The sequence below is a fragment of the Lissotriton helveticus genome, chromosome 12, assembly GCF_964261635.1.
Source record: "Lissotriton helveticus chromosome 12, aLisHel1.1, whole genome shotgun sequence".
Lineage (NCBI taxonomy): Eukaryota > Metazoa > Chordata > Amphibia > Caudata > Salamandridae > Lissotriton > Lissotriton helveticus.
Genome location: NC_136073.1, coordinates 53,656,851 through 53,673,432, shown reverse-complemented (window position 1 = coordinate 53,673,432; position 16,582 = coordinate 53,656,851). Strand labels below are relative to the sequence as shown.

The following is a 16,582-nucleotide window of genomic DNA, read 5'->3' as shown; positions in this document are numbered from 1 at the left end:
AAGAGGTATTCCCGAGGTAATGATTTGGAGGTTAGATCTCTGCCACAAATGCACAGGTTTGGAGGTATTCACAATCCATTGTAAGACCCTATTCCACCCTGTGACGGCTGCGCACTAAATCATTAACTCGATGGGAAGGGGAAGGAACCAACCATTAAAATTGGTAGGTGTGTAGACAATGGTTTTCCCAACTGCACAAATATTTTTGCATTGGCGAAATCAGATCACTTCCTCTCAGTCATAGGCTTACCTTATAAATACCATAACCACCAAATTGTCACAATTATTTATGACATCTATCCAGATACAACATACAACTGGGAATGCTATGTGAACACAAGGAGTTTACTGAAAGTTTAAAAGGTCAAATGTTCATCCTGTATGAATTTAAGGAGTTTTCTGAAAGTTCAGAAGATCAAATGTTCATCCTCATTAAATAAACAATAGTTACCTTGCACTACGCAAATTGCACGTAGCACAGTGCAAACACACGTAGCGTAGTGCAGCAGTCAATTTTTGCTTGAATGCGCTCCTCAACGTCAAGTTGGCGACCGCGAGCATGCAAAATGACATCCAGGCGAGACTTTTTCCTCGTTTGCGATCAGCAACATCAAGTTGCTGACCGCGAGCGTGGAAAATAAACCTCCCGACGAGCTTCTCAACGCGGGGAGGTCAGGTTTCTCATTGCGGGTGGTCACGTATGCTCGTGACCGCTCGCAATGAGAAACTACCAGTCCGCATTGAAAAAGCTGCAGCTCGAGGAGAAATCTACTCGAGCGGCAGAAAATGACCGCTTGCACTGTGCAAGATGCAGTTTGCCCTGATTGCACAGTGCGGACAAGCATCCAGCACTGTGCAGTCAGTGTGAACAGCATCTTGCACAGTGCACTACGCAGTTTGCGAAGCTACGCGTAGATCGCGTAGTGCGAAGTGCACTTCGCGTAGCTACGCGTAGCGCTACTTTGCGAACTACGCCCAGGGTTACAGTAAATGAAAGTCAGGAGGATATGGAGCCCCTGCTCCTCTTGTATGCTCTCAGGTTTAGTCATGCGCTGTATCGCAACTGATGACGCACTGTGATATGCATGTGCAAGGTATTCAGCACGCACTGGGTGTGTCTCGAGGCTTGCTTGCTGTTCCTCGAGAGTTCCGCCTTGTGACACACCCCTAACCATATTTATGTTTGAGCCATGTGTAAATTCAAGCATTGCCTCATTGTTGTTCAGTTCTAGGTCTTTGTATCTGGCCTACAACACACATTAGCTGGTAGGCAGGCTCACCGGTTTACGAGTCAGTTGACTCTGCGGCTCCTGCTGACCAGTGGCAACCTTTCGTGGGCGAAGATGGATTACAATAAATCTACTTGTTATGTAAAATGTAGAGTATAACACCAGTGCACTTCCAAGATAGTCACTTTGATCCATTCGCTATTATAGCGTTTCAAACACAGTCCATATCCTTGATCTGAAGCCAAATCCAACACAAATAGAAGATGTAGAAAGTTCAATCTTTTATTTTGCACATGCTATAATCCACAGCCGACGCGCTTTTCGCCCGCTTCGGGGTTTCTCAAGGCTGTACAGCATACATGTAACAAAAAAGAGAAAATATGTATACTAAATCCCAAGTCTTGTATTAAGGTTTCTACACATATTAGCTATATTCATAGCTTAATCTACTTGCACTTTCATTAGGTGTAATGACCATCTTAACCTTAACCAAGTGAATAAATTATGCATTTGAGAACCACCCCCAATTTCATGGGAAATGGTGTGCTCTATACGTGATAGATCCCTTCGGGATACACAAGGAGGACTACACACAATCCAAACCATCCAACCAACCTTGTTGTCTAATCCTGTGTTACTCCGTCATGCATGATTTCCCAATGTAAATCAACAAAGTTTATGCAACCGCGTGACAGCACCTCCATGTATTTCACCCTTTTCCCAGTGTCATAGCGAGTGAAGTGGCTATCAACATATTCCAAACGCCATCTCCCCCATGCATGTGGTCAAACAATAATAAAAAATAACCGTGACCGCTCACCTCTTATCGTACAATATGATTCTTGTATCTAGTTAGTGTTGTGGCACTGTTATGGTTGTATTCTTGTCCAATAAATCTATAATTTAATTCACAAAATATGCACATTTGTCACCATATCCTATATTAAAAGCTAATTCTAAAAAAACACTAAAAACCAGTTAAAGTGGTTTGAAAATGCTATCCACTTTATCTCTACTTAGATGCCAAATCCTACCTTAATTTGAATAGTCCTTGTCTTGTTGCAGGTTCCTATGTTCCTTCCAATTACGTAATTTGCGAAACCATTATTCCATAAATATCTTTATCGTGGAGCCATGATACGTTCCACAACCTGTTGGTATGAATATCGTGTCACTTTAAGTGGGGTACCCGTTATACGTATAATGCTTCACATTTGCAAATCCATCTACCTATTTTCAGTCCTCACTATTACCGATATCTGTTATTTTTATGCAGGCAATAATTCCTTCATGCCCGTTATAAAAAACTCTACCCATGGTTAGCCTCCATCGGAATCTATGGTATGCTTATATGTCTAAACTGGCTTCAACTCGTTATCAACCACTATTTCATAGCGTCTTTGTGCAACTATATCTATATTTCCTTAACGCCTGTTATAAAACACTCTACCCATGGTTAGCCTCCATCAGAATCTATAGTATACTTATATATCTAAACTGGCTTCAACTCGTTTTCAGCCACTGTTTCATAACGTCTTTGTGCAACTATGTCTATTATTAAAAACCTTCCCGCAGTTAGTCCTTCACAGTCCTGCAATCTCATGGTCTTACCTCTCCAAAATAAATGTAGTCCGCGTTCGAACACTGTCCCTGCAACCTGGCGGCATCAACTATCGGGACTCTCGGCGTTCGTTATATGTTTTTTTACCTCGACGAAGGACAAGACATCTATCACTCTTTTCCGTGTCAGTCCACCAAGGCGGCCATCTTTCAGTATTTGATACCGGTACAAATTACGTTATAACTGTACCTAGCTCAAGCCATAAAGTTGTTGGGTTGGATGAGTTTAGAAAGTGTGCAGGGATCATCGCGACCCCATATAAAGGTCATTATTAAAAACATCTTTGTATGAAAGTTATTTTAAAATACATATTATGTACATGCCCTATGCAAATGCAATGTTTATTTATGCATAGTAATCCATATCTCTGTGACATTTATCATGTTTCATAGTGTTTTTTTGGGGGGGTCAATTTAACCAAACACATGTGTATAATTGATACAGTTCACATATCCCATGTTCGTTGAAAGCATATTCCAGCATCAATAACGTGCTTTTGCTATTGGAGACATGTTGTCTTCCTCATAAATCATTTACGCTCCATTTTAACATGGAGTCATTCCAGTACAAACCCATTGAACTTCTATTTTCCCAAGCAATCATCGCAACATAACACCACAATAATTGTTTATTTAATAAAATCTACCTTGAAGACATTTTGGCATTGATATGTCCTTTGCATTTACCTTTGTTTGACCTGTTCTCACAGAATCTATTCAAGAAAATATTGTTCCTATGGTATTCATGAATTTAGTAAATAGCAAAGGAGAACACCATTACTTTTTTTCCTCCCTCTCTTTCTTCCATGGGCTACAGGAATTCTACAAGCTCTTTGTCTACATTTATCCCCATTTCCACAGCTCGCAATAAAATTATCCATTTGCTTTCCTTCTGTCGCAAATTGGAGGTTCTGTTTCCCCCTCTACTGCTCACTGGCACCACATCGATACCATGAAACCCTATTTTGTGGATTTCCGTGTTCATATGTATCGTGTTAAAGTGTGTTGCAAAAGGATATTGTGGATTGTTGTTCCTTATAGCCCGGAAATGTTCTTGGATCCTTTCTTTTAAGGGCCTCGTAGTGCTGCCAATGTCTGGCCGGTACACACGTACCTGCCCCGAGTAGTAATTGAATGCCACAAGTATTTGTTTTTCACACATCTGTTGGTAAAGAGCGTTGCTACAAAAATGTTTTTTTCTTCTTGATGTTCACAGGAAAGGATTGCTCTTTAATTTCTTTATTACAAGGATACGGTAGGGTGGTTGATCCAGCCACACGATTTTTACTTACCCTAACCATGCTATACTTGTTTGTTCTGATTTTGTTTTCACACTGATAATAAGTAGATGTTGCAGTAGCTGTTATTCCAGCCTGGCCCTGAAGAATGCCTGTAAAATATTACCATAATGGCAGAAACATGTTAGCCTAGATCGTATATGCTTACTGTACAGTGATATTGTTACACTGTCATCACACTTCTTTTAACCAGACGTCCAGGGAGATACCAATAAACTATTTTTTCTACCCTGACCGCCATTTTAATCACTCACTTTTTTCCTCAAGCACTGCACCCTATCAGTACCACTCTCAGTGAGGACACATCTTCCTTCAGTACAGGATCAATTGGCACCAAGCAATTACATGAGAGCTTGGCCATATGAGAACCTGCTGATAAGGTCCTAGATGACGATGTTCCGCCATTTGGGTGGGCTGATAGGACTTCTTCATAACTGATGGTCTTTCACCGTTAGTCGTGATAGTGGTGTGTGTTACTTTCTTGTGGCCTCTTCTTTTTCTCCATGTTGACGGACCGTCAGGTTTCTTTGTTATTGTTATATGGTTCATTAGGGGTTTGAACCTGATAGGTCGATAAAGATTGTCCCCCAGACCCTCCTTCAATAGTAGTTTTCCCACTTCCTGGCTTAGCCCCATAAAAGAGGAACTGATTCTCTGCTGAATTCTAATGGTGGAGAAATATGGTGCACTGTTTAGTTTAGACAGATCACCACTTCAGTCAGTCGCACATTGTTTTGAACAGGGCTTAATTTGTAAAAAACAAATAAGTGCCAGGGCCCTCATCAGTGGCCCACTGCTACCTGTGATGTAGCTCAGATTTCATCTGGATTCAGGCATTGCTTTATTTTTGTGTTTCAGACAGACTGCATTTAAAATGACACACAGATTTTGGTGCAAGTGAAAACACATGGCACATGAAACATGAAAATGAGGCCTGGTCAAAATGCTTTCAGTCTGAAAGGCTTTCATTTAAAATCATGGATGTTTAATGTAGATTTAACCTCACTATGGAATGTACATTTAATTTAGAGAATGTTTTTTGAACATTTAAAGTAGCACATAATTGGGCTGAACTAACATGGGTTTTTGAAGTGTAGAAAAATTTGTGATTGCAGTTTCCTCTTTAACTTTGAAGATAATCATGGGGTGTTTTTTCTCTTCCCAGCTCCTTTTCCTTGTAATCTACACTCCCTGTTCCTGTCTTAAGAGACTTTGGCTTTGTTGCATATTTAGACAATTCATGTTCAGTTCATAACACATCTTCTTATAATTATGTATTAATTAACCATGCACCAACACTATACGCGGGCAAACGCATTTTGCACGAAAAGCTATCTAAAACATTAGAGCATGCTGCTATGAGTATATATTAACTGTGTGCGCTTTGAAAATGTGCACTGGTGCTTGTTTATGCTATGTTGTACATTGCACATTTTTGCATGTTATGCACAAATAATAGAAAATCTGCATTAAACTAATAGCTTTTGCTAGGTAATAGCTAATACAGAGTACAAGTATTGGGAAGGTAAACATAATGGGTTTTATTTTCATAAATTAATACTCTTTTGGGTTTGTTTTTGTTTATGGGCCCACCATAAAATGGCTGTCTAAGAATACAGCATTGCTGAGAATTGTGCTGAAATGAGAGACGCATGCGCAGAACCAGCTTGCATCAAGTGGAGAAATGAGTTAAGGCCACAGTGAACTGTGCATTCTTGTTATCGTGCCAATGTACCAGTGTTTGTGGAAAGTATCATTCCTGCGTGCGATGTGAAAAGAAGAAGAAAATTATACATTTTTCTGCCTTAATGTTGCATATTTGTATAATTATTGATGGTGAAACATAAGACTGTATTAAGCATTAACACTTCCATTGTTAAATTGGTATGGTTTGGATTTGCAAATGAGAACTGAATTGTGAGACCCTCATGGCATCTATGCTAACCAATCACTCTGCAAGTTTCTACTGAAAGCTGCAACATTATTAGTATAGTCAGCCAATAATTAGAATATAAAAAATGACCACATAGGGGGCGTATCTGCCTTAAGCCTTAGAGCCTGTCAGCCTTAGAAGTCTGAGAGGGAGTAGAGGAGAAGAAGCAGATGAGATCAGACATCATATGGGTTAGGTACGTGAACGTCGCGGGTGCAGCCTGGGAGGAGATTGCATCCGAGGAGAGACAGAGGGAGGTGGGGATTCTTGCTCATAATTATTTTAGAGAAGTTCTTGCACACCATAGTTTTGGTAAGGCAGATCACATTCCTCTGTGGTCTTGTGAAGGGCGGGCTGTCTCTCTTTGTGAAGCACAGAGAGGCAGATTGAACAGACCAGGACAGAGAATGCAGCTGATAGGAAAGGTTTAGATTTAGATGCTAAAACTCTAAGTTTATGCCTTGACTAACTATCTAGGTTTGAGAAGATTCGTCTTATGCATTTATTTCTCTTTATGGGAGATCTTTGCCAATTATTAGTTATTTATTAGCCTTGCATAACTCACTCTTGAATTATATTTTCCTGAACTCTTGAAAGAATTCTGACTGACATGTAATGCCTCATTCTCTTCCTTTATGTAATGCTTTATATACAACCTATAATATATTCTGTATTAATTCTATTTTTTCTGTTTTCCAAATTCTGTAACCTGATTGATATTTGACTAATGAATAAAGGGTCAGAATGAAAGTAACTTTTAACTAAGAAAATAAAACTCTTTAAGATACTCACCAACTCTCTTTATTGGTTTAGATATTAATTGTATTTTGATTTTTCATGTTTATGTAAAGTCTCCTGAAGGTGACTCGTGGTGGCACCTTTTCAGCGGTAAAATAGAGGTAAATGAGGTTTTGCATTGAGAAATTACTGTGAAATTACAGCTGGATCACATGCACTACCCATTGTGCCTGCCAGCGCTGCCAATGACAGTAGCAACACAACTACTAACCATCACACACCTACAAGTGTGACAATTCACCTATTCCGAGGCTCCCAAAGCTGTACAAATGGCTTGTGTGGCTGGTATTGACAATTGTTAATGTATATTGAATTAATAAACAACTGTTGCTATGCTAATCTGTAAATTGGACAGAGAGCGCCACCATGTGGCTGACTGTCATAAGTGTCAATGTTGACAATTAAGTGCAGTACCATGCATTGGAAACCACAGGCTCAAATTATGCACTGGTTGAATGGAGTAGTTGGAATTGTCAGCAAAGAATCCAAGGAAAGGAAAATAAGTAATATGTACGTATGTACGTACATGTGTGATATTTCTATAGAGTGAAACTAGCCAATGGCAGTGGAGCAGTGTACAGGATGAAAGACAAGCATAAAGGCAATAGGTTACACAAGAGGTAGCTCGGTTATGAATGGTTAACACATTGGGATGAAGTTTAATTTAAAAGGGTGCATCTTAAATTCTTTCCTACATTGAAACAGCTTTGGGGCAGTCTTGATGAATCCAGGGATGTTGTTCCAGATCCTGGGTGCACATAGGAAAAGGCATTCTTTCTGCTTATTGTTTTAATTTTTTTGCGTTTCTTAGTCTGCAATCTGATGGTGTCCTAGCTGCATGAGTGCAAAGATCCACCAGAGATGGTGAGTTTGTCTGAATGTGATGGTGCTGGTTGTAATGCTTTATAGGTGAATCAGCTAGTTTTGAAGATGATGCAACTGGCCAGGGGAGCCAAATGAACACCTTAAGGATGGAAGTGACGTGATCATATTTCTTCGCGACCTCGATGAGAGGGGCTGCAACGTGTAAGACACCCTTAATGGCTGCCAGTGAAGAGACTGAAAGTAAATAGAGCAGGCCAGGGTATTACCACCATCTGGATGCAAAAGTATGTGACGAACAGCAGTTCTGGATTTACTTTTTGGAAGAAGTTGCTTCACTTTCTTGAGATGAGAGAGCAGACACCAGGCTGTCTTTGTCTTTTTGTCACTGTGTCAAGAGTGAGGTTGGTCTCCAGGGTGAATCCAAAGTATAAGTAATAGCCAGAAATATTCTATTCACTGTTTTCTTTTCACCCCAGAAGGCTGGTTTATGAAACATTGTGTTCAGGCAGTAAATCTGGGGAAATTCTATGCCTACTGAATTTGATTCTGTAATTAACCCATTTTATAGTATAAAAAAGATCAAATATATGATATCCTGTAATAGTATTTTTAAAAAATCAGTACTCAACATTGATTAAAATGCATGCTTTTCAGGTTGCAAATCTCACTGGAAAGCAACGCTCTGCCCATGCACATTATAGCCAGGAGGTAGAGGAGAAACTGGAGATTGCCCGGTACTCCCGCCTGGCATTGTACCAATTGTACTCTGCATCTCCACAAGGCATAGGTTCTACCGCACACAGTAAAAGTACAGAATCAGTACCTATAGTCAATTTTTAACATACATTCTTTCCAATCTTTCACATAGTCACACACCTGGCCTTCCCAGTTTTCTCCTGGCACCTATCAAAAGATCTCGGGCAAAGAGCTCTCTCGCACGGCCCATTGGGCATTGCAGCACCAGCCCAATGAGAAGCAAGCCCGATAGAGCATACCACCTAAGGGTGGGTTAGGTCACTTGCTCCTAAAAAGCGAATGCATGAGGTGACCTTTTCCCCTCCCCCGAATTGGTATTGAGGAGTTGTTACCATGGAAAAGTGTCCTTAATCTTTTTTTCTTATTGTTTTCAACATACACACAGAGGGCCTTGTGTCTCCCACCTTTTTTGACCTCTTTCGGTCATTGGCTTGGGACCTTGTCAATCACATCTTTGCTTGGCCCTGAGGGGCATTTTTCTTATAGCTAATTGTATTGAATGTTTGGGTGTAGCCTTTTGAATCAAAAGTAAAGCATGCATTGCAATACCTGAGGGACTATTTTACATCCCCCTGCCACTCTCTGCTAGCTCCTCCTGTCTAAAGTGTTGCTAAGCCATGCATACACAGTGAAGCAGAAGGCAAAAAAGTGGGTATGAGAAAAATATCATCAGGAAGCATTTGGGTACACAAAGCCCAACTTATTGTGTCATACTCCAGATGCCAGTATCTATTGGTTGGGGCCAATCCCTTCTCAGAAATCTGGAGAGTACAAATGAGTAGCAGAGTTTGCTTCTCCTACACTCGATGAGACTGAGAAGATGTATGCAGCAGTTTAATGCGAATGACCACCTTGTATTTGGGCAGTTAAATATTTTAGGTTTGGATAATAATTTTACATTGCAACAGACCATACGCCTCTTGGCAATATTCTCTCTCCATGTATGTGACTTTCTGTCACTGGATGTATTGATGGGTTAAGTTAAAAACCTTACATGTACTGTCTTGTCGTACCATATGTCCCTCGTAGGAACAACTAAACAGACAACTACTTTTCATGAGCCTTCTTTAATTTATCCTGAAGATATGGGATCTTATGTAGTTGCTGACATTCAGGAAATGTTTAATATTTCTGGGATAATATATACAAATACGTGTACGGAGGCTGGAGACAAACTCATGTTAGTAATTAAGGAAGGATGGTCTTGTAGTGAACATTTAAGGAGGCCACATATGCTCCTGCTTCCAAGTTATGCAAACATTGAGAGCAGTGGGAAATCTGATAAGAAATGACTGATGTATTCAACTTAGAAGGTATTCAGGAAATATTATAGATGACTGTAAGGAGCGCATATGTGTGCTGTTCCTCAAAACCCTACTTGCATCCTACTTCTGGTGGTCCCATAAGGACAGTAAGAATGACCACTGGATTAAGTCTAGTGATATTTGTGCATCTAATGATAAGAACCATAAGAAATTCCCCAAACCCATGCAACTAGTTACCTGGCCAAGCCTTGCTTGGCAGAAATAGCCATTTTACATTACTGGACTGTTCTAGTCCTTGCCCATTCTCTTGTAGCATGTCTTACTTTTTATTGACTTTCAGCCCAAATGGCCAAAGGTAAAGTTAGTAGAAAAAGCTAGCACAGAAACCTTTGTCTCAGAGAGTGGTGTTTAGTTTGTATCAAATGACATGCCAGATTTTCTTTCCAGTCAAGGCATAAAACACATTAACACAGATTTATTTATGGCCTCAACGTAGTGGATCGGTGGTGGATTGCTTTAATTGGTACCTAAAAACACAGTTTTTCAACAGTGATCAGCCTGTTCTATCTGCGAAGAGGTAGATTTCTTTTTTCCCCATGTTTGTCCTTGATGGCTAATGAAACTGCTTCCGGTGGAAAACAGCACCATTTGTGATAGGAGAGCCCGGATTGGAGAATCAGCACAGGAAAAGCACTTGGAATCAAGGCACAAATATGACCCCAACTAAGAGGTAAATGTTCCCAGATTTGCAGGAGGTGGCTGACTGTCAGTGCCCTGGGAATCACTGAGAATGTAGTTAGTAAGTGAAGCCATCACAGTTGCAAGAGTAAATAAATGGTACCATCACACAAAATGGGAAGTGTTAAAACATGAGGAAGAAGCTGCTAGAGCAGTCACCCCATAAATGTTGATGTTTCAAACCGCCCTTGTCGATTTGGTGGGCCTTCATCTTCACTCCATGACTGTTCAACAGTGATTTTGGCAGCTAAAAGTAAGTTTCTCAACTATAGACTTGAATAGTTACCCCAGAAACGTAAAAAAAAATCATGAACTCAGCAGTCAATATCGCACTGGCATTGAATTTGGGCTGGTCTGAAAAGATGAGCCTCAGATGTCATGACCGAACAAAGTTGTTGTGTTGTGTAGCAAAATTACTGTTTGCGTCCCACTCTTGGAAACAAGACAGGGAAGCCATTCTCCTTGATGTGACAACTGAACCCAGAGTGAAAATTATTTCTTCACTGGTAACCCGGATAGAAGCCTTCATAAAGGTAGCCCCTGGCATTATGTTTAGAGTTATCCTGTGCCCTCATAAGTTTATCCTTAGATGTCCCAGGTTCCAGAGACTGCAAATGTGTTTCAGTGACCCAGACTCTCCTCCTCAGCAAAATTGCAGGCTGATGGAAGGTGAGCGCTAAAAAATCAGAGGATGATCAGGTGGGACTGTCGACAGTGATGATATGCATGCAACCAACATCCAGAGGGGATCCAGGTATTCTGAACATTAATAACCAGCAGTCTCGAGGCACAGCGCATGGTGGACAATAGGCCCAATGGGAGAGGCAAAGGGAATGTGAATCCCCAAAAGCATACATACTAAGTTAACCCGAGCAGGCAGAGCCCATATCACACATGCCAGCACAGGGACCACACCACAAAAGTCTAGACACCTGAGCATCAAAGTCCACAGTCATCCAAGTAGGGGGAAATCAGCAAGTGATCACTACACATTTACCCATCATATACTGGGCACTGCAACTCCCGATCATAAACTGCGCTTGTATCCCGGGAACCACAATGTATATGGACACCAAACAAATCAAGTTGACCTCCAAAGAAGCTCAGCCAGTGAGTGATAAAGCATATCATGACACAAAGGACTAGGTAGCAAACCCAAGGAAAAAAATATTAGAAAACAACCTGAAGGATTGGAGGTGGAGGTAGCATATATGGTATACCCAGAAGGCATTGGAGACACAAAGGTGAGCTTGGGTGAGCAAAGCAGGGCCAACATCAAGGCCACGAGAAAGAAGGACACCATCTGGGAAATGACCAGAACTCAATCTGGTACAGCAAGGAAAGAAACCCCACCACCCCACCCAGAGTGAGAGACCACAGTCACTGGGTACCAGCAAATCTCCAACTACAGTCGAGAAACGTAGCACTGGGCAGCGCAGAAGTGAACCCAGGGAAGAGTCCCCGTTAAGCCTCACCAATCAGAAAGACACATGAAACTGAGGGAAACTCACAAGTGTTCCATTCATGGAAACATTAGACAAAAAAGGAACGAGTGTTGAGCATAAGCATGGATAGGAGCAAGGTTACAATGGGCTTAAACCCATAATCTTCAAAACGAAAGGCAGTGGCCTCTTCTATGAAATAATGTATGACTCACATCAAGGTGCAGTAGTGGAATGGAAACAGTGTGCAGTAGACAGGCTTAGAGTAATGCCATCCATGTCTCCTCCTTGAAGCCACAGGCTCTAAGCCATTTGAGACAACAGGACATCAAAAACATTGAACTCAATCCCAGGAAGGTAGAACAGGCATAAACCTGACTGAACGTGCCGTGAAACAGAGCAGCAAAAGGAAGATGGTCAATAGGATAATGTCCATGCACCAGGATTTGACCCTCTAAGGGAATAATGGTTTTAGGACCTGATTTATATGTTGGCGGTATGGCTACTCCATCGCAATGGCGACCCATACCGCTAAGACTGCGATCCACCAGCCCCATTTAAATAAGGAAGAACCTTTTGTTGAATCACAGCTGAGACTACTTCAGCTCTGCCTTGATTACACCCTGTTAACAGAGTAAGGGCCATCGTAGGTTGACCTCTAACACCACCCGCCTAAATTAGATGGGCAGAATTAGAGGTCAATTTTCACTGCCTGTCACTGCCAGGAAAACCCTTGGGTAAGGGGCAGTGAAAACAACAAAATGCTCCTCTTGCCATGGGAGAGGGCTCCCATAAAGAGGGGAGCATTGTCTTTTTTATTTTTCAAAAGTTAATTCTGCTTGAGGATTTTTTTTTTTAATATTAAAGCAAAAGGTTTGCCATATGGGTCTGTTCTGCTTCACAAAGACCCCTATGAGTCAGACTGCAAAAAGCATTGAAAGTGTGATGGCAGTTCCTGGCAATGCTTTAAGAAATGACTGCTGACTTGGCGGTCATTTCATAATTTGACAGGGGGAGGTGCAGTTAAGGCGACTGAGTAAATTACTCCATAGCCCTGACTGCCAAACCTTCTCCCGTCAAATAAATTGGCCCTCAAGTGAGCTAAATAGTGCTAATAAAAGGAAGTAAGAACACCACTACCAGATGTTGTCAGTTGCTTTAATTCTCCAAACTTCAAAGGGAATATGCTCTTTATTTAAAAAAAAACATATTGCTACTGTTAATGGTTTAACTTGTGTCAAATTGACCAAACAACATGTTTTTTCATTCTAAATTAGTATCAACACGTTCAAGGCAAAATAAACGGTTACATTTTCCTTCACCTTCACAGATTCCACATGCATGCATACAACCCTTCAATATCACAATGACTGTGTATCCTTGCCTTTGAACCTGTACGGTTAGGTTGATGCTACCAAATACCACAGGAAAGCAGCTGAAAAAGCCCTCTCCCAAGACAAAAACACATACCTTTCCTTTTGCAGCATTGATGCTACATAGGATTTGCTAAAAGTATCAGCAACTGCAGCAGTTATTAAGGTGCTTCCAAGGAAGTTGACATACAACAGGAAGTGATGGGACAATAGAATTGAAGTTAAAAAAAGCATTTTAAGGGAATCCAAATATATTTTTCTATGAAATATGTGTTTCCAACCCTCAAGAATGCAAAAGAAAGCCACAATAAGATTACTACTGACACTCCTAAACCTATTACAATCAATGAAATGTACTCCATTGTTGCTTAACAACTTATTACACTGTATTGTTCATCTTGGAGTAACAGATGAAGGGTAATCTGACTCCACAACATTCATCCTCCCAGGTGAAGTTCTTTCCTGGTGCTCTGGACACCATCCCACATCTTTCCGAGGGTGGGTTACTCGGCTCTCCTTTCCCCCAGTAGCTGAAGTCCAATGGTTCTTCATCCACCCAATACCAGTACCCCCAGACTCTGCTCCGGCGCAGTCCGATCCAGGCCCCAGGGGCCGGGTCCAGATACACGAGCAGCTTGGAGATCGCCCACTGGATGTCTGCCACAGGAATACTGGCAAGGTCGGTGTATGTTGAAATGCAATGATTGCGTGCCTCGCTCCACGACATCCACTCCGTGACGAGATGGAGGTTACAGGAAGAGCAGTTTCCTGAAAGGAGAGAGATTGTTGATTAGTGACTAGTACTTACAATACAGATAGGCAAAAGAGAAACATTCACTCAGCCAAGCGTCGGACTTTATTCAATTTCAGGGGAAAATTGAGTGGTACAGTGTACCCAGTTTAAAGGGGGACCGGGGTATTGAAATACAGTCCCCCTCCTAATCAGTCTGGTTGACCCGTAAAACTGCACGAAGTGCCTTTCTGCATAGCAAGCTAAAGTACAGAAGCAAATCACAATCCCTTGCTAATTAGTTTTGTCTACTACTCACATAGGAATAAAGAGACAGCTGCATCATCACACTTGAGGTGTTGCCCTAATGAAGGATAATGAATCAAATGGGACAAAATTGATCCAACAAAATCTTTCACCAAACTGATATTTGGAAATGAATGAAAGTTTGATAGCTACCAGAAAATGCTGCCCCAAATGGAAGTTCTGCACTGAGGAGATCTGCGTGTCGCTCTCCAGTATTCTGACATCTAACAAATACCATTAGGATACTCCCACTCATAGATGGTTCAATTCTGCATGCTTGGTTGCCCACAGACACCTTAGATCCATAATCAAAGCCTCGCCCCATTATATAGAGGACATTAGAATGGCTAGAAACTCATATAAGGTGGTCTTGGAGCAGCACAAGTAGGATATAAGAAGGGCGGCTTGGGAAGGCATGGAAGTAGCAATGCAATCTAGGGACAATAAGGCTTTCTAGGAAGTTGTCAACCAGCCATAGTTCACTGAACTCAACAAAGCGAAGATAGAATGCCATAGTTCTGCTGAATAGTGGGTAACTCACTCTTCAAAGGCATTTGACCCAGAGACTGTTTCCTTGCACCAGACAGACATTCCAGAACCGCCACTTTTAAACTTGATGGCGCTATTAGTCTAAGCAATACAATTGATATCCAAGACGCGTCTAAAGCCATTTTAAGAAGCCCTGTAGGCAAAGCTCCTGAACCGGGTGGCATCCTCATTAACATATTTAGGCAGAACCTCTGTTAGACTTATCATCCTTACGGTGGTGTTTCCCTTCAATGTTATGCCTTTTTCCTCTCATTTTTGTTGATTTTTTTGGCGGCCTTTATCACTACTAACCAGTGTTAAAGGGTGTGTGCTATGCGGTCGGCCTGAACTTTGGATTTGCACCGGTCCCTCGTGTCCTCAAGTAAGCTTTTGACTGTTAGTGATTTCAAAGGACTATTTTTGATTTAACCTTTAAAAATTCATATCTTGACTTCTACTGATTGAATTTTTGTTATATTGGTCTCATTTTGTTTAGATAAATATGCTCTATTTCCCTAAACCCATGTGGAGTATTTTTGTGGTAAACTCATTGTTCTACTTTGTGTGTTTGTTGCACAAATAATTTACACATTGCCTTTGTATGTAAAACTGACTGCTCTGTGCCAAGCTACCATAGGGTGAGCGTAGGTTATCTTATTGTGTATCTAAATTACTCTGACTCGAGTGGTGGTTCCTGCTTGGCCTGGGTGCATACCTCAGCCAACTAAGAATCTTATTTCTAAAACCCTCCCTTTCCGGGCATTGTTATTTACCAATTTGATTTGAGCTGCAATAGAGGGTGACTTGCCAAAACCAAGGGGGAAATCCATAATACTCCCAATTATTAAAAAGGGCGATAGGAACCAACCTACTTGCTGTCACCCCATATCCTTGCTGGATTCAATCTCTAAATTAAACGAAGGGTTATTCTTCAGAAACTTGAGGGCTGGTCAGAACATTTTATTTATTTATTTATTTATTTATTTATTTAGAGTTTTATGGGGTGCGAACCAGACCCATGAGGTTATCAGAGCGCTTTACAGGCTAGATAGGAGGTGAACAAGGGACTTTGTGGGGGGAGGATACAGTTAGGATAAAACCAGGCAGATACATTGTACAAAGAGGCAGGCAATTTCAATCCCAGGATACCTGTGGGACAAAAGACAGGAGGAAACATTTAAAACAAGAGTCTCAGTGTGGGTGAGTATCATCCAGGACGACCAAGGATACTGCTGAGATAGTCGGTGAAACCGGGACACTGAGGTGCAAGTAAACATAATAACCTTTTTTCTATAAATTGGGAAATATGTCAGACCCAGGACTGGTTCCTTACAGGGTGCCTTTATGGACCTCTCCTGTGACATAGTGAATAGGGAGAAGCTATTGGATTTGATGGGCAAATTGGGAATTGAAACCCCCTTGCTGGATTTACTTAAACGCCTGCATTGGGTGATGGTTGTGAAAGTACACTTAGGCCAAGATGAGTAAGGTACCTCTTTTATCAGATCTAATTGAGTTGTTAGGCAGGGATGTATATTTTATTTTAAATTTACATCAATACGCTGGACAGTAAGCTAGTTTTAAGAGAGAAGGATTCGCCCAAGACTGAGAACCGTCCCCTCCCAATACTTATATATGCGGGTGATGCTGTCCTCATTGCCTGGATGGCAAATGGACTCCACGGGGTTCTTTTATTCATTTTATGAATAGTATCAGTTTAAAAGTGAGCCAATAGAAATCT

General features: G+C 41.2%; 1 protein-coding gene across 1 annotated transcript in view; it reads right to left on the bottom strand.

Annotated features, from left to right (window-relative positions):
- Positions 1–13,627: 13,627 nt before the first annotated feature.
- The window catches only part of LOC144797850 (uncharacterized), a 192,900-nt gene continuing 189,945 nt past the window's right edge, over positions 13,628–16,582 (bottom strand). The window contains exon 8 of the mRNA XM_078668657.1: positions 13,628–14,045. Coding sequence (XP_078524783.1) covers positions 13,657–14,045 — 389 coding nt within the window. The 3' untranslated portion in view covers positions 13,628–13,656. The remainder of the gene's footprint in view (positions 14,046–16,582) is intronic.